Source organism: Anopheles coluzzii, chromosome 2, assembly GCF_943734685.1.
Source record: "Anopheles coluzzii chromosome 2, AcolN3, whole genome shotgun sequence".
In the NCBI taxonomy this organism is placed as follows: Eukaryota; Metazoa; Arthropoda; class Insecta; order Diptera; family Culicidae; genus Anopheles; species Anopheles coluzzii.
The window spans coordinates 94,994,788-95,012,655 of NC_064670.1; the positions used below are offsets into that span (position 1 = coordinate 94,994,788).

At 45.4% G+C, this 17,868-nt stretch overlaps 2 protein-coding genes across 2 annotated transcripts in view; one reads left to right on the forward strand and one right to left on the reverse strand.

Annotated features, from left to right (window-relative positions):
* Positions 1-14,225, reverse strand: part of LOC120948645 (cold shock domain-containing protein CG9705) — a 35,378-nt gene extending 21,153 nt beyond the window's left edge. Inside the window, exon 1 of the mRNA XM_040365226.2 lies at positions 13,415-14,225. Within this exon, the coding sequence (XP_040221160.1) occupies positions 13,415-13,587 (173 nt within the window). The 5' untranslated portion in view covers positions 13,588-14,225. The remainder of the gene's footprint in view (positions 1-13,414) is intronic.
* Positions 14,226-14,768: 543 nt separating this feature from the next.
* Positions 14,769-17,275, forward strand: LOC120951640 (E3 ubiquitin-protein ligase RFWD3). Its single transcript, XM_040370447.2, has 2 exons — positions 14,769-15,365; positions 15,444-17,275. The coding sequence occupies exons 1-2, from the start codon at positions 14,891-14,893 to the stop codon at positions 16,958-16,960; spliced, it is 1,992 nt and encodes a 663-aa protein (XP_040226381.2). The 5' UTR covers positions 14,769-14,890; the 3' UTR covers positions 16,961-17,275.
* Positions 17,276-17,868: the final 593 nt, after the last annotated feature.

Here is a 17,868-nt window from a genome sequence, read left to right on the forward strand (position 1 = left end):
GTCGCCGCCTTAAATCCTATTGCTTTGTCGTTGAACCAACAAGGGAGGAAGGAAAAAACCTACACCAAAGCATAATGGGAGTTTGTTGGTCGGCCCTGTCTGTCACACTTCACGTTCACAGCAGGGCACTACTGGGCTGAGAAGAGCAATTAAACGGGGGAAGAGAGACATTTCTTTTTGCTGCAAAAGTCCTGCCAACCGGCCGACCGACGTGGGAAGGAATTAGCATTCCGTAAATAGTTATTGATGAGTTAGAAGAAAATTTAAGCATTTTTTGTTATTTATTTATTATTAATTCAAGCGGAATTCTTTGGGCTGCACACTTTCCTCAGAAAAAACAGAAAACAAGAAAAACTCCCGTGTTTCGATGGCAACACCGCTAGACAACTAGACATAAGTACCCGGGTTAATCGTATCGACGACTTGTGTCTATTGAGAAGGAGTGCTTTTCATCGCAAGACTCGAGAGGACGACACGCGATACGATCGCGACTCCCAGTGCCAATCGGAATCCCCGCGTTCAAGAGCTTAAGCTGCTCCCGGTCGTCAAAGAACGTTCCGCGTGAAGTGGGTTCTTCCAGGACGAGCGCCACAAACATCACGTTCGTCCTATTAACAGGCACCGCAGCATCACGTCTATGCCGCTTCGGTCGCTGCTTTTCACCAACCCAATCTCCTCCTACTCTCGCTCTCGGTCTTGTCTTATTTTTATCGTATTTTTATCACCACCATTACCAGCCTCATTTTCGACGGTCGATGGTCTGTTCTGCAACAGTATCTGTGTACCATCGTTGCAAGTGCGCACTCGGGTCGTCTTTTTGCCGTTTTTGATTTCCCCTATTCCCCCGTCAGCGAGTGGAGCTTTGCCAACGGTGAGACAAATTACCATATCACTTGCCACTCGTGTACGCTCCGACGATCGCTTCCCCCCCCCCCCCCCCCTGTTTGGCTCGGTCGGGAGTGAGGCTATTTTTAGTGTAACGCTCGTGTAACGCTTTTCCGCAAGTCAACGGCAAGTTAGTGTTCGTGGGGGTGATTAAAACGATCCGCGTGAACCTTTTTACTACACACTCGCTTTGGGGGTTGTTATCGATCGTGTGTACCTGCGAAGGGGACGACCTGCTGATGATTTGGTTTTGTCCGTTCGATTGGCACATTGTTGCTGGGATTTAAACCACACCGCACAGGTGGTACTACGAATGTGTCGGACTAAAGGGTAGGAAAGGAATGCGCGACCGAGCGTTGTGCTGTTGAGCGCTGCGGTTGTCAACAGTGAAACGCTTGAGGGAAAGTAAACGAGAAAGACAGGAGACAATGTTGTGCAAATAAAATGTCGAACAGAATAAAGGAAAGTAAATACGATGTGGACCTTTTATGATAGAGAAAGAAAAACAGAAATTAAATTAAGGCTAGTAATCAAGTTTGATTGCAGCGTTGAAATATTGAAACGTACAATAATCTGATATCTCCATTCAAACGACTAAAGTAAGACAAAAGGAATATTTAAAGCCAGCAACCGATAGCGGAGGATTTGTGCAATCGATACGCACGTCAGCTCCGACAAAGCCAAACCTGGATCAATCCCCTTACGGTCGGACGTGATTCCAACGACGAGAAAAACTTATTTCATCTTTCTTTATTCTTACAATATTACCCACACTTCCTTCATCCATGTTTGCCTCGCAACTGAATTAAACTAAATTCCTAACATGGTAAGGTCAATAACAGCGATTTAATGATTTGCCACAAAATAAACAGTATAAACAGTCACAGGTTGATTTGTTACGGGGTAATCCATCCTTTTTGAAAGTTATAAAAAGGGGGGAGCAGCATGCATAATAAATAACCCTACCCGTGTCCTAGATTTTCCTGAATTCAACACAGTGTGTGTGTGTGTGTAGGTGGTGGCTTGCTAAAATGTACTTCTCGCCTTGGAATACATAATTCCGAGTAATTCTGATTCAAATATTGCGGCTAAATGAAAGCAGGCGGAAAGTTTCGCATAACATTTTTGGCCTCCTTGGAATTGGAAGGTACCGTCCTCTCCTCAGGAAGCACTGGAGTGAGGTCAGGCACGCCAACGAGCCAGCGTCCTCCCACCCCCGCCCACGACCCCCTTTCAAACATCATAAATCAATTGATCTTGGTGGCTTCCTACGTACGTCCATCCTACGTAAACTTTCTTACACACCACCAGCGTGCACGTACACGCGCACACAGGGACGACGACCGACGGGGCACTTTCCACGAGGCAGGGAAACATCAGCAATAAAAGTCACGCTGGCTAGGGCGTCGGGCGGACGGATGAGGTGTGAGGGATTGGAAAAGTTTTGGATGCCCTTCCGTGAAGGATGAATAGCCAGGAGGTCATAACCTTACATTAGTAAGCTTCCTGTTTGGAACTGTAAACGTCCACGCACACACCAGAGCAATCAAGCGGATTGTGTCGATTCTCTTCGGCGATAATACACTGAGGACACGTTGGTTGATGCACATTCCGAGGAATAATGGAGAGATCTTTATTTAAAACGTGAGCACTTTTAAACGAAAATAAACCAACACTTTATTTGAAGACGGTTTGATTTTGTAGTCTGATTGAAAGATTTCATTTTGGGAGATGGAATACTCAGAATCAGATTCATGAATTTCGAAAGAGTGTGATTCAATGCTTTCATTTTATGCATTATTAATCATGATTCAATCCTGACGAGGTGTTTTGCATCATATATATATTTTATAATGAATCTTTATGTGAATCTCTAGTGATTATTGATATGAATCACGAAATCTTCAAAGCCCCTAGATTGATTTATGAACACCTAAAGATTCAGATATGAGAATCGTTGGATATTCGTTAGTCTCTAAATAGCCACCATTAAGGAATCTTTATAAATTCATCAATTTCTCACAAACACATTTCCCTCTTTTCTGTGGCTTAACTTCACTCCATTGCATGAATCTATCTAAACATACATGAATTATTAGAGTCTTCCGAGAGCTCTTGTATCTTTGGAGATTTGATTATTGGTCTTCAGAATCAAATCTCCAAAGATACAAGAGCTCTCGGAAGACTCTAATAATTCATTGCGTTTTTTCAACACTCCATTATTTCAATACTGTATCAGTCTAGCTGTTCCCAAACATGGATGACCTTTACGATATAGTTGGCGTTCTATGATTGTATCATCCCATCAGCAACCATCCCTTGCTAAAACTATCCCAAAAACATCATAATCCCTCCAGAGATTACCTTGCAATGTGCCCGGCTGGCGCTTATCGGTTGTTCATCTTCACCATTGCGTCATGCAAAAAAGGGCGTCACTTCAAACCAAACGTACCTACCCACGAGTTCGCCTGCCCATGTCTCTAGGCAATATATTTCCGTGTCAGGGAGTTACAAAAATACGACACATCCAAAATACTTTCGTCCGAAAAGCGATACTCGTTCCATCAACTATAACCGGAAGTTCTTCCCAAACACACACACGGTTGGGAAAATTTGTATCCATTCATCTTCACACATCCATCACAGCATACACACACCCGCGCACGCTCATCTATCCACCCAGCAGTCGTCCACATATCGTCAAAAAGTAAGACACCTGGGAAAATGATAACTTCAGTGTTTGCGGGGAGAAAGATTCGCTGCAGCGCCTACTGTGACTGTTGACTCACCTGGTGTACTGTCCAAGCGATGGGAGCTTTCGTGTGCCCCGCTGCATATCGTCTGGGAAATTCAAAATAACGATTCTAGCGTTTACCAAACCCTTTGGGGAGAGGAGGTGGCACACAGCAGAGCATTGCAGACATTGGGAGCAACATGGCCCCGCTGTGCGCCCTTGTGTGGAGCCCGGAAAACGAAAACCAGCAGGTTCTGCTTCTTTGCGGTAGGGCGACCCGGAAGTTCGTGCCGTACACGTTACCGTATGTGGTGGAGAGCACTATGAACCGATCGGTATGGTCCGGATGCGTGGTCGCTGCAGGCATTAGTGGCACAGACTGTGAAAGCGTCTGCACGCAATACACTTCTCGGCTTCAAGGCCTCCTGCTTCGGTCTGCATGGAGAGTGCTGCAGGTGCGTTTATACAGCAACGTCCGTCTTATCTGTCAGTCAACGGAACACGCCGAACCCTTTGTCAAGTGTGCAAGTGTGTGTGTAGTGAGGCAACATACACAGTGAAATATTCATACCCAGGGGTAGGGGAAAAAGGTAATATCCCTCCCGTGGTGGAAAAAGCGTTGCAAACTAATGATATTTATTCTGGAGCGGACTTCATGCGCGGTTTGGGTCGTTCGGTCGGCTGAACTTCTTTTGAAAGGAAGGTTCTCTCTCGTGGGAAGGTAGCGTGTGAGCTCTACGGGGCCCTACCCATGCCACACTGGACACTCACTTGTCCCCCTAGGCCAAGGCACCGAAACCAGGAAACCCGACCAGACAATGCAATGCGCATCATATGCATATATGCATGCCTGCGTGAGGATTTTGCCATCGGGGGTGGTTGATTGCTACGGTTTATTTTAGCTCCACTGCTGCAGAAAGAATTGATGGCAAGGCAAGTACAGACTGCGACAAGCTCATGCCAACAAATGCAGATCGAGTGATGGTGAAAGAGAACCTACAAAAAACCCAACTCTGTGTTGGGAGTAGCCATGATATCAGGGAGTTTGTTTTATACTATTTTTTGTATTAAAATGTATTCCCTTTTTTGTCGTTCATGTCTGTGAACGATCCAATATTCACTCTCCATGCATTCTCCATTGGAAAGGAAGCCCAGGAGCAAAGGTGTGCTGGAATGTCCGGTGGAATTCGCCGACCGTTGGCAGAATCGTTCAAAAAACACACGTGTATCCCCACCATTTGGGGGGGAAGTTTAGCTCAGAGCAAGCGCAAGGAAAATAAATAGAATTGACAATAGAGACCACACACAGCGAAACATGCGATGGTGGTCACCAGACCGCGGGGAAGGAACACAAATTGGAACCGAAATGTGTCCTAAAGCCTTTCCCCCAGCTGACGTTCCAAACCAAAGCATGGAAATGGAACAAAAAGAGCAGGATGGAAATTGTTGCTATGTCATTTACATTTTCGAGGGACGTTAATCCTGCCCCCGCTCAGGCATGCCTTTATCATGGCTCTGACCACACAAAAACACTCCCGTGAGCTTCTTTTTTTGAATCGTGCATTGTCCACACTTTTTTGTGGTAGGAGGTGGTCGTCACAGAACTGTCCTTTACGGTTCACTAATTGCGCGCGATATACTACGGAACGTGCGAAATGTGCGATTTTTTTTTCGACAAAATTGTTGCATCACCTCACTCTGGAGCTGGGTGGGATGATTTTTTTTTATTTCTTACACGTGTAACGAAGCTTTGTTAAATTGGATTTAATGGTAAGGCACGTGTGAGGGATGATTTTGTTTTTTTTTTGTTTGGTTTTGACTACAATTGCTTGACACCGAAGCATTTTGAAGTGTAATCTGATGGATCAGCAAACGTAACAACATCATTAATCCTTTTGCCTCCCGCCATTAAGGTTGATTGGAGATGCTGTTGGAACAGGAGTAAGCCAGGATAACGTTCGTTTGATTACAGCATTCTGCAAGAATTGGCCGGAATACGTGAGCGTCATTTTATTCCGAGAGTATATATTGATTTACTAGCTGGCCCGGTAAACCTAGTTTTACCCCACATTTTATTAGTTGCCGATTAAGTATTTGAAGTTGCAAATTACTTATCCGGCACTACAACCGCTTTGCTTTGTTTACACTTGCGAGTTTAACATCAGTAACCAAACATGTTTAAGTTACAATTATTAAAGCAAGCATATTTGTTCGTTTTGGAACATCAAACAGCAAATAGGACAAAGCGAAATAGCATGTATTTTTTAATTCATTATTCCCAAACTAAAGTACTCCATCTCTGTTTTGTCATTATGGATATTTGTGACAGCATCGTAAACCGCTAGGCATTTCACAGCGAGTGTAAACCGCACCTTACACCGAGTGTAAACCGCGCTTTACACCGACTGTCAAAGTGCTGTATACAACAACAACAATGATGTCCTTTGTATGGGAGTTAGAAAATTGCTAATAAATTAAGTTTAGTGCAACTTCTGAAAATGATGTGAGTCTTAAAACCTATTCTCATACCACCATAAGGTGTGCGCAAAGTTTCGTTGAAAATGATCCAGCCGTTTCGGAGTTTGCTCGCGACAAACACCGTGACACGAGATTTTTATATATATAGATTATACATATTTACGATTATTTGCCCTTTTGATTGAAAATACACTGAAAAATAACAACCAATAGAAGCATATTTTGAACAAAAAAAGTTCAGTTATGCATTCAACTTCGTTTAAAGTACTCGTACAATGTGAGAACAGGAATTAGTCACTGAAAGCCAAAGCCCACAAGTGGTACAGGCAGGCCTTGACCAACAACGGTTGTTGAGCCAAAGAAGAAGAAGAAGACAATGTGAGACACAGCTCAAATCGTCGAAAAACCACAGAATACATTTGAATAAATTATGATGTAGACATCCACGCCAATAATGTAAATTCATACGCACACACGACGACTTCACTATCGCTACCCCGGGGGAAATTGGCATACTGCATACGATTTCGATTACGAAACTGTCACAATAGAAAGGAAGGGGGTTTTGGGAATTGGTCTCGTTTGGAAAGTACGCAATGCATCGGGAATGCATATTTTATACGACGCTGTGATTGTACTCACGTCCCAGGTGTCATAATCTGTTAACCGGGAAGTGGATTCTTCTCAACCCTTTTGGTTGTAGCGCAAGCAGCAGTGCTCCCTAATTAGTACCAATGCAATATATAGATAGTAACTAGCTCAGCGGACACAAATGTAGGTGCGGTGCAGTAATTGGGGGTTTCCGACCCCTAGCATTACCAACATAGTGTCCCACAACTACTAAAACGATTGCATTGTTTGTGCGTTCATGTCATAATTGAGCACACACCAGATACGACACATAACATCAGTGAAAATAAATTGAGCATTCATACCGCCGGAACTGAATTCCTGTAATAAGCATCACCCGAAATGGGCGACATTCAGGTGGGCGACAAATGAAGAACAAATTGGACGGAGAGGAGAAGAAAAAAAAAAGATAATAATCGCTACGTTTTGTCACTTCGAGCAAATAAAACCTAAACCTAATGTAAAGGTTCTGGCAAGTGTTCCGAAACAGCAGCAGCAATCGGATTATCGACGCTCATTGAGCAGCCCAGGGCGACGCACAGAACGGTTCCAAAATCGGTTGCGGTCTTATCGTTGCAAACGGACGGTGTGTCGCTGTCTGTTTGGCGGAGGGACGGTGGTAAAGGTCAGTTATCGATTGGGAAATTGAACAGACAGCAGGCCCCATATTGGAGCAGAAGAGAATAAAGGGAGAAGCATTCGGACCGGGCCATGTGCTGTAGCATATGTTACTCATCGTAAACGACTGACACTTGAATGATTTCCAAAAAAATTAAAAAAAGGAAAAATGTTTGGGACGGGGACTGTAATTTATGTGGAGCAAAAGGGATTTATCACGCCCTACACCACCCCACAAAAACCAAAAACGCCTGTCTCATGCACCGTAATTGTAGATAACGAATCCGAAACATTGTTTGTCATTTTTACCCCCTCGCAATGCAGGCTGTTTGGGGAAGGTAAACGTAATAAGGCAGACAATTGCATCATGCTGCGCGCGATTGCCTTCTGTGCTGGCTGATAGCTACCCTGCTCGCTCCCTCGTGGTGGTCAGACAGCATGCAACATTTGATTTGAGTGAAGCAATGCATGGAATTGGGCCTGTGGGTTTATTGCATAATTCGATTAGACCTTAATTTGTTTTACACATTTGCCGCAGCTGATACCCCTTTTACCGTATTAAATGTACATTATTTTAGTAGCTCTTCTTTACATGTAGCATTGATTTTTTTTAATTTGCGTATAATATTGGTTTAAAAAAATAAAGCTACTAAATAATGCCCGATATTCGAACACTCTCTCCCTGCACGGTTCAACCAATTCCGAAATGATGGATGACGCCCAAACACACAGGAGGTTGCGAAAGTTCATTGAACACGGCCACTTCAACGCCGTATGTTGCAACACGCCCGTACTACCCGTCCTCCATCGGGTTAAAAATAAACCATTCACACGTTGTGTATTTAAAATTGCGTCATGACAAATATTTCTCCCGCAGCTAAACTAGAGCAGCGCGTACTCCAAAGCATCCCAGAATAAGCACATGACCAGTTATACATCTACACGCATCTACAACCGCGTGAGAAATGGTTCCCAAAAAGAAAAAAGAAGAGATAAACAGATCTTCCTTGGCGTTAAGATAACCCAAACAATCGCTGCCTTTCTCAAACCTTCTCGTATTGGGGATTTTCCAGCCGCACCGGGTCACAGTATAATGCCCGCGATGTGATGCAAACCACGCACCCCACGAAGTAGCTGCCAATGGAAAAGCAGAGAAAAAATCAACTACTAAAGCAAACTACACACTGCAGAGCTGTTGGGTGATGCAAACCCCCCGACCCCGAAACCAAAGTCTGCATCCGCTATGCGACATAAACAGGCGACAACACAAGCGGAATGAAAAATACAGCATCTTCCACAGCATCTTCTTGCAGTATAGTGCGCATAGTGCGCGCACTGTCGATAAAAAGAAATACACGCCGATCGGCAGCATATAAATGATGGACCGCGCAAAAACAGGTTGCCCCCTGTTTGGCACGAACTCCAATTGCACTGAACTTATTCGGTTCGTTCGCACACACGGAGACCGCCACAGCCACAGCGAGAATGCTGCAGCAAGAAATAAGAAGCGAACGCGAAAAGCTAAAGCAGAAGCTTTTTCAAACGATTTTCAATTTACGAGCGCCTTTTTATTACCTTTTTATTCCGCACTGGCAGCTGGCGAGGGGTTTGGAGAGTGAGGCGTGCCCGATCGTTTGTGAAATGGGATTAACATGTTCCTCGACACACACACACACACACCATCAAATGCCAAAACGAGAAAAGATGCCTTTAAATGGGAAGCGCATCCAGCTAGATACATAACCGGAAATAGGAAGGTGGTGATTGATGAATGTATGTGTTTTTAAAAACTGGATTGTTTTATATGAGAAAACATACATTTAATTTATTTAATGCATAACACGTATTTCAGATCTATTATTAAAAGATTTTAAGGTAGGGCTGATAATGAGAATCAAACCCAAGACTTCTGGTACAGCCGACCCAATACTTATCCACAGCTCTATGCGAAAGCTCGGAAGATGGAAAGCAATCAAGGCTATATAAATTCAACTTCTTACATGAATTTGAATACTTTTACGATTGACACTAAATTATATGCCTTAAAATGTTGAATGAATTCTTTAAGGAAGATAAAACAAACCATTTATAAAAGAAATAAGGCATCAATACCTTTTAAGCTTCAAAAATCTATTCAATCCCCACATGGTACTGCAAAAACGAATAAAAGGAATGAAAATTTAGGCCAACATCATCATTTACCCACACGATAGTATATCATCCCAAAAACCGGCCCGGCCCAAAGTTCATTCGATGTATATGATACACTGCAAAGCGCTGTGCGCGCTTCAGTGAACTCCACACGTGGTGCAACACTTCCGCCACGGGACCTGTCGTTCGGCGACGGCTCAGTTTAAGGCTGCCCGCCCAACCATTGGAAAATATCCCACTATCGCCTAATTCTGAGCTCGTTCCGTGTGCTTCTTTCTTTGCTTATTCCCTTTTGCTTTTCGAAAAACGCCCGTCGTAAATAGAAACTCGGGCAGCGGCGAGGCGTATATGTAATAGCAATTAGCACACTTCCGCTAGTATCAGCGTACGTGTGCTGCTGGATGGAATATGGTGCATCCGCCACGGCATGGCCTGATTCTTTTTTGGCACTGGCCGGGGCAAAAGTTGCAACTGTACTTGTGTGTAGGCACAGGCGGGGGGATCTACATCATCATCATCATCATGTGCGCTACCCACCAATGTGCCTAGCACCACAAAAGCACACAAATCGATTGCGATGTACGTCCACCCGGTGGTTGGTACGACGTGCTCGCTTGGATTTCCACCAAAAACAGTATAGGGGATGGAGCAGTTTTCCGCGAAGCTCACTAGAAGCCAACTTTTCGTAACTAAGGACTACCGCTGCTGCTGCTACTGCTGCTGCTTTCTGGCACATGACGCTCCATCATGAAAGTTTAGCACCTATTTAAGAGGATTTATTGAGAGTGGCCTCAAGGGTGTTGTTTCCCCCTTGTAGAGGAAAAAATGAAGACTAGCACGTCACGGTAATGGGTTTGGTTTGAAGAAGCGCAGCACGTTTATCGAATTATCGAAACAATGAATTGAACGCTGTTTGAACGATAATGAAGTTATCCGGAAGAAGCTTTGACCACAATCACGTCGAATAATTAATACGATGTTACACTTTTATTAAGTCACGCTTTAAATACCACATTCCTTTTCCATTTTAAGAGCAAAAGCATAGATACATCAAAACTATCGATCTGCAATTTAATCCGATGGATCGCCCGCTCTCTCCTGTGCATTGCTTTGATGTGCGCCCCACTGAGTCGTGTTATGATTATTGGAGCATCCCGGGATCCGAGCGCCAGGCAACACATCAACCATTGTCATGTGGTGGTTGCATAACGTTATTAATTTCTTCGATCGTAAATCCCCCGGTCCCCGGAAATGGACCCGCACCACCCGCGCTACATCGCAACGTTAACTAACCCCCCCCCCCCCCCCTCTGCAGCGCTTATAAATATTGATAGCTTTGCGAGCGAGTAAGAGAGACATGGACCGTTTTAAGGGCAAAATCGGAAATGCATGGCATGTACAGTGACTTACTAAATTAATGGCACAGCTGCATCGTATATACATATACTATGAGATCGAATGTACTGTCCATAAAATTTAATTTATTCAAATAAATCTCTCTATCCAAAGGAAGTGTTTATAATTAGCCACTTTATTAGCCACTATATAAATTAGCCACTTTATAAAAAATAAAAAAGAGCAAGTAAAATATTGCATAGAATGTAACATAAGGAAAGAATTTCTGAATACCTTTTTCATTCAATATCTTAGCGACAAGTTAAACTTTTGAAAGCGAAATGTCTTTTCGTTTTGTTTTATTCTAATTCTTGCGAGTTATTTATCAAATCTTATCGGCTACAATAGATTTTTATCGATATTTTTATGCAGCCTGAATAGGCCAGTAACCCTTGTTGCACTTGATAACTAAACCATGACCTCAAAGGTCCATATAGACTTATTATTTAGTATTGCATTTGTATGGATTGGTTGTTTATCTATCGAATATCATCAAAATAGTAGGTCTAGCTTGAACCTTGGAAGAAAAATAACTGCGGAAAAGTTGAATGTACCATTAATTTGGCGAGCCACTGTACACGCACACATGCCAACACAAAAGCACCCGCGTGTTATTGTTGTATCGATCTTGAAACATTTAAATTGACAAATTGAATTGTACTTGAGAGGCAGTTTTGTAGAGGACACCACAAAGAGTGAAGAGGAGGGGAAAGGGGCCCTACTCATCCCACAGTCCCTGCACGCCTCATGAAACCGGATCCGTGCACGGGGACCGAACGGAGAGGGATTGTTTTCCCTTTATCAAAGTGATAATTTTTCCATCGCAAAGTCAAAGTTGTTTAGTGCTTCGTGTCGGGTGTCGGAACTAATCTATAGGTATAAATTAACAATTCTACGAATAATAATGCTTAGAATGGAGTAGAACAACAGAGCAAGAAGTCTCAATTTCCACCTCCACCGCCCAAGCCGTCCACCGACCATTCCACGATACATGACCTTCAGGCGACGTTCGCGATCGCTTCCTGCTAATTGCATTAGCGAAGAATCAACTACCCACAGCATCCAATTATCGTGTCACATTGTCCACGCCACCGTAGCGGCTTACGACGGTGCTGATACGATTTGTTTTAATTAACCAGCGGTGTTATACGGCGAGACGTCTCACGAGACAAAGAAGATGCTTTAAAAACAGCTGTTAAAACAGCTTGTAGTAGAGGAGAAATAAAACTGTGCACTACGCTACATTGTATACATAAACGAGCCGATAAGGAGTCCATCCCCTTTAATCGCTTTTATCATTCGCTCGTTTTGTATGGCCTGTTTGTGTGTGCTTGTTTCAACGAGCTATGGCTTTCCGTCTATCTCCACTTTCTTCATTTTTCCCTCCCGCCGTGTCACTAATGATCGATGGAATGCACCATCGCCTCTCCATGGCACTACCACCTCCAATGGTTCCTCAAGTGGACGTAAAAATTAAGTTATGCTGTCTCCGTGATTCAGCTGAACCTACGGGATGGAGGCCAAGCAAGGGAAGCGACCGTGATTAATAAATCGTTTCCTCATTTCCCCATCCCAATGGGGGAGAAGCGGCAACTACAATGCTGGTCTTAGATGCAGCTACACACCCACACTGCCCACTGGGGGAGGATGTAATTGATTCCGCTGCTTCTGGCCACCACCACAAGTGTACGATGAAGCCACTTCATCTTTTAGCCGAAGCGGTTGTTAATTCCCTCCCTGAAAAAATGGAAGCGAAATGGGGAAATGGAAAAAAGCTGCTAGAAAACGGCCGCAACATATACGTGTTTTTTCGTGCAATCTTCGTACGATTGGGCAGGCATTCGCACGATGCTGGTTTAGGAGGATTTTTTGTACTACCACCGGGCACGTTGAAGCTATAAATTGTGCGTCGTCTGGTGGTTTGGTGCGCCGCCCTAACAAGGCCTGCTACGATGGCACAAATAAAATCGTCCTCGTACACGTGCCTGGCATGCTTTTTCTCTCTCACACACATACACACATGCGTGAACACCTACGGTGAGCATAGAGAATGATAATAAAAGTTCAAAATTAATCCACCCCTTTTGGAACGTCGGATTTTGGATGCATTTCGAAACGTGACCGGGGACCCGCTTGAGCTTGCTGGAACACAACCCAAAACCAAGTTGTTTCTGGTGGTGCTTTTCTCGATTTTTCTACACTCTTCGCTGCTGGAAGATGGCGGTCACTAATGCCGGGCGAACGGGCCCGGAGAACGCATCTGACCTTCGTCGACCCCGGCTTTTTCGTCTTCGCGCTGGTGTGTTATCGTTTGTCGTATGCGACCCCCTGTTTTTGGTCTCCACGGTCTCTCTTCTAGTAGCTCCATAAGTACACAACAAACACACAGCATAAAGAGCGATTGCCGGTCGGTAAGTGATAAGTACACACGCAGCGACACCCAGCAGGGGTGTGAAGGAGATTTTTCTGGTATGGAAGGGATTCCCGTGCCCTTTGGGCTGTGAAGGCATTCTGTTTACTCACGTCGAAGCGGTTCTGGTGCGGCGCGTTATAATCGGCGACGGCAGCTGCAGATGGGACGGGCTGGAGGGAATGCTAGACACCGGCGGCGGCGGACCCGGCGTCTTGGTCGGTGTGATCAAGCCGGCAGTGGTTGCCGGTTTGTCGTCGGCCGTAATCTGAATGCTGCTGGACATACTGGCGATGCTGGAGCTTTGGTAGATTGTGTAACAATTTCACACCTTTTACACTATAATTATTTTTTCCTCCCGAAATCGCACACTCGCACGCACAATGGGGAACAATCGAGAAAGCCTTTTTGTCGGTTGCTTTTCAATAAAATGCAGATGGCTTCAATCGTTGCGTTGGTTGGCACTCGTACTGAAGAGCTGCAAGATGGTGGTTAAAGATGAACCACCTGCCTTTCTTTATCACGATTTCACACGTTCAACACACACACACGCACACGGGCACACGGATGGATAAAATCGTCGCACGCTGCGATGTCGTATTTGCCGTGGAAAAGGCTTCAATGCACTGACGCGGACTCTCGAGTACGGCCGGAATGGCAACAACGACGGCGACGACGAAGGCGACCTATGCTCAACAACTTTCCGAACGCAACTGCGGGAAGCGAAAAAGTATGCTTTCGTGCGCGGCTGCGATCACGGCAGTGGCGTTATGCTTTGCGTGAGGGAGAGGATGGTGTTGCTTTCGTTCGTGCTCGTGCGTGCGATGATGCACGCGTACCACCGTTTTGTTTAGGCCGCTCGAAACCGGTTTATTCCGACAAATGAAGAGTTTCTTTGTTCAATTTGCGTCGCACAATAATGTATGCAGAAGGTTGTAATAAAATAGGATGCAGTTTTTGTTCAGTTTGTTTGAAATAAAAGCTTGTTTTTTGTCTATATCAAGCGTTTCTGCGTCCGGCTGAACTGTCATTGTTTGCCTGAAATTTCCATTCAATTTGGCGGTTAGTGGACTTTCAAAATAGTTTTGTTTAGCTTTTAATTGTAATAAAAAATCTAAGAGTAGGATTTAAATAGAAGAATTACATTAATGAAAGAGAATTTCACCTAAAATACTCCTCTGTTAAGAAAAATACCGTCACATACACTTTCCCACACAAATGGTTAACCTTGAACGGTAGCGTGGATGCTCTTTATTAACAACAATGATAGCTGCTTGGAAGGCTCTCGATCGTTCTTATCTCGTATAGGCATCGTTTTAAAACTCTTATTTTATTGGTTTTATTAAAAACGACTGGTAAAATTGTAAGAAAATAGAAAAACGCCAAACAAATGCAAAAAGCGCTGCATTCACGCAACCACCCTGTGCGGCACAAACGTCAAATAGGTTATGTTTCTATATTGGCTCGCAAATAACAGCTGTCATCTCTTTGTTTACGCTTTTTTACGCTTTTCTATGAAACGGCTTTTTGGAGCGTTAAACCAGCGTCGGTCTGGGTGAATTTGTACATTTTAGTTACCTGTAAAACAAATGGACGACCAGGAAGAACCCGACGATCCGGCCAGTGTGGCTGCGAACGAAGTAGTGCCTGCTCCGGGACCGGATACTACGGCGACGGAGGAGGAAGAAAACACGCGCGACAGCTCGCTGGAAATGTTCGAACAGCCAGCTCCATCACCGCCACCACCACTGCCACCGCCTGTGAACGTGCTGGACGAGCCCGTTGTGCATATGGAGATTGAGCTTGCTCGCATCCAGCAGGGTATGCTGTCGCCCGTCATTGTCATTAGCAACATAAACAATGTGCCGGAGGTGCAGGCAACGGTAGAGATCAGCACGGACCAGGGTAATGAGGAGGAAGAGGATGACACGGTACCGATACCGCTCGAGCCCGAACCGGCTGCAGGTTCGGATGGACCGTTGCCGGATGTGGCTGTCGAAGAGCCTATCGAGCTGTCGGACAGTTCACCGAACCGTTCCGGGCAAATGTTCACCCCGCGACGAAGTAAGTTCATGATGAGTAGACAGGTGACTGATCACTACAACTTGGTTGATTCAATCGCACTTTCTTCGGTTCTTTTAGAAAAACGGAAACGAGCAATATCACCGAAAAAGCTTATCGATTCACCCGTGCAAAGCAAGGATGAGGACGAGGAGGGACTGCTTTGTCCCATCTGCTTTGACGCATGGACGCTGACCGGGGACCATCGGGTGGTGAGCTTGAAGTGTGGCCACCTTTTCGGCATGTCCTGCATCAAGCGGTGGATGCAGAACAATCCGGCAGCCACCCGTGGCTGTGCAACGTGCAAGGCCCGTGCCACGATGCGCGACATCCGGTTCATCTACGCGCGCGCCATCAAGGCGGTGGACAATACGCGCGAGGAAGAGCTGCTGCAGGAGCTGAACCGGGAGAAGCTTAAGGTGATCGATCTCAACACGAAACTGACCGTCGTTAACATGAAAGTGTTGGAGCAGAGCGAAAAGATCGACACGCTGGAGCGTAAGCTGCTTGCGTTTGGGCAGGGTGGTACCGAGTTTAGCCGAAGCCAGTTCGACGGAGGTGCGGAGCATCGCCACAGCTACAAACTGTTCCTGGAGAAGAACATAGAGATAACGCGCGAATCGGGCTGCCGGGCGTTAGCCTACTCCGCCAAGCACCAGTTGTTGCTGATCTCGCAAAAATCTACCCAGCCACTGTTCCCAGGCTACTCGATACGGATGCTGCAAGTGCCCGGGTTTGTGGCGAGTGCCGGTGCCGCCTCGATGCTCGTGTCGTCCCGCTCCGTCCGTGACATTGCCATCGATGCGTCGGACGATCTGTTCGCGTGCGCTGCGATGGAAAAGATGGTAAAGGTATTTTCCATCCAGAATCGGTCGGTCCAGTGTACGATCACACCCAGCCAGGATCCGCTGTGGTCGTGTGCGTTCGATAAGGAGCGTTCCAAGTTCCTGTACCTCGGTTCGCAGCGCGGTTCCGTGTACGTGTACGACATCCGGCAGCCGGACCAGCTGCTGGAAGAGTTCCGGGTCGGGCACGGGCAGAACGATTACACCGGCGTGGTAAAGATTTGTCCGGTCGAGCCGACATCCATCATTCCGTGCGGTGGGTTTTTGGTGTGCAAGCTGAAATCGATCTGGTTCTACGAGTACACCCCAACCCAGCAGATCGAAAGCCATCTGCTCAACATTACCGGTGCGTTCTCCGCGATGAGCTACAATCCGGACAGTGGGCTGATTCTGGTCAGCGTGCGACCGACGACCGACAAACCGACCACGCTAGTGCTGGCCACGCTCGAGAAGCTGGACGGTGTGTTCGCGCTGAAGCTGCAGCACACGTTCGAGGGTTCGCGCGTACAAACCGTCATGTACCGGTGTGCGCAGGTGTACCTGAACGACGCCGACACGCTCGTAGCGTCGTACGTGGAGGACTCGAAGATGCTTTCCACCTGGTGCACCAACAGGGGACGGCTGCGCGTACAGCAACTGCCGATGAATGAAGGCATTCTGGACATTTGCCCGATACGGGCGACACCGGGCCAAACGTACCTGGCTGCACTGAGTGAATGCCGGTGCCGTATTTATCGGCTGAACACAGAGTGAGACTGCGTGTGAGCAGGTGAGCGCAACCCTTTGCTGGGAGAGGAAGATGTGAACAGTGAAATTCAGGACAATTTTTTTGTACATTTGTGAGAAGAAGCTGCCAATCTAGGGGGTTGGGTTGTTGGTCACAAACTGCCACTTCTTGGACGGCTTTGTCGCTGGAAGCAATGTGCAGCCGATCGATACGGATGACGCGGATCGTGCAAGGTTCACTTTTACTTCGAAACAAAGCGAATTAGATAGGCGTGTTACATTAGACTGATAAGTTACTTTTTTTGTAAAAAGGAGATAATAAAGAGACAAGTATTGTAAGAATCGAGTATAAATGCTTATTTTTTAAAACCCAATTTCATCTCTTGTATTGACTTCCAAGGATCACCTTCAAAAAGCCAGGGCTGTCAAACACCGTTTTCATGTTCGATTTTCGGATCTCTAACACGTAGCTTTATACGAACACAATTGATTTTTTTCCAAACAAGGGTGTATATTTTTAATTCATTTGTTTTTAGTAGCATGCTAAAGACTTTACACATTGCCATTTTTGCTCTCTTCCGCATCGGCTCTTATTCCTCTATCCTGCTTCTGCAACTGCTTTCGCAATCATTATTCTACTCTGCCGTCTTGCGATCGCTTTTGTACGCATTTAATACTAGCGCAACCTTCTTGTTTTTTTTTACTGTATCATGCTGAAACGTATATGAATTTAGGGATTTGAGAACTTAGAAAAGGGAAAACAAAGTATAAAAAATACGTTTCTTGGTATAAATGGATAAAAAGGAGCTGACTTTGTAGTTTGTAGTACGATCAGAAGGGCATAAGGGTACACCCAAATTATGTTCTTCCATCTCTTGTGTCCTCTTCTCTTTTGCTCTTTTTCTCTCTCTCTTGCTTTGAGAGTGACGCAAACA

Coding starts and splice junctions, on each gene's coding strand:
- LOC120951640 (XM_040370447.2), top strand. CDS start 14,891: ATGGACGACCAGGAAGAACCCGACGATCCGGCCAGTGTGGCTGCGAAC. Junction 15,366..15,443: donor AATGTTCACCCCGCGACGAA/GTAAGTTCATGA, acceptor CGGTTCTTTTAG/AAAAACGGAAACGAGCAATA.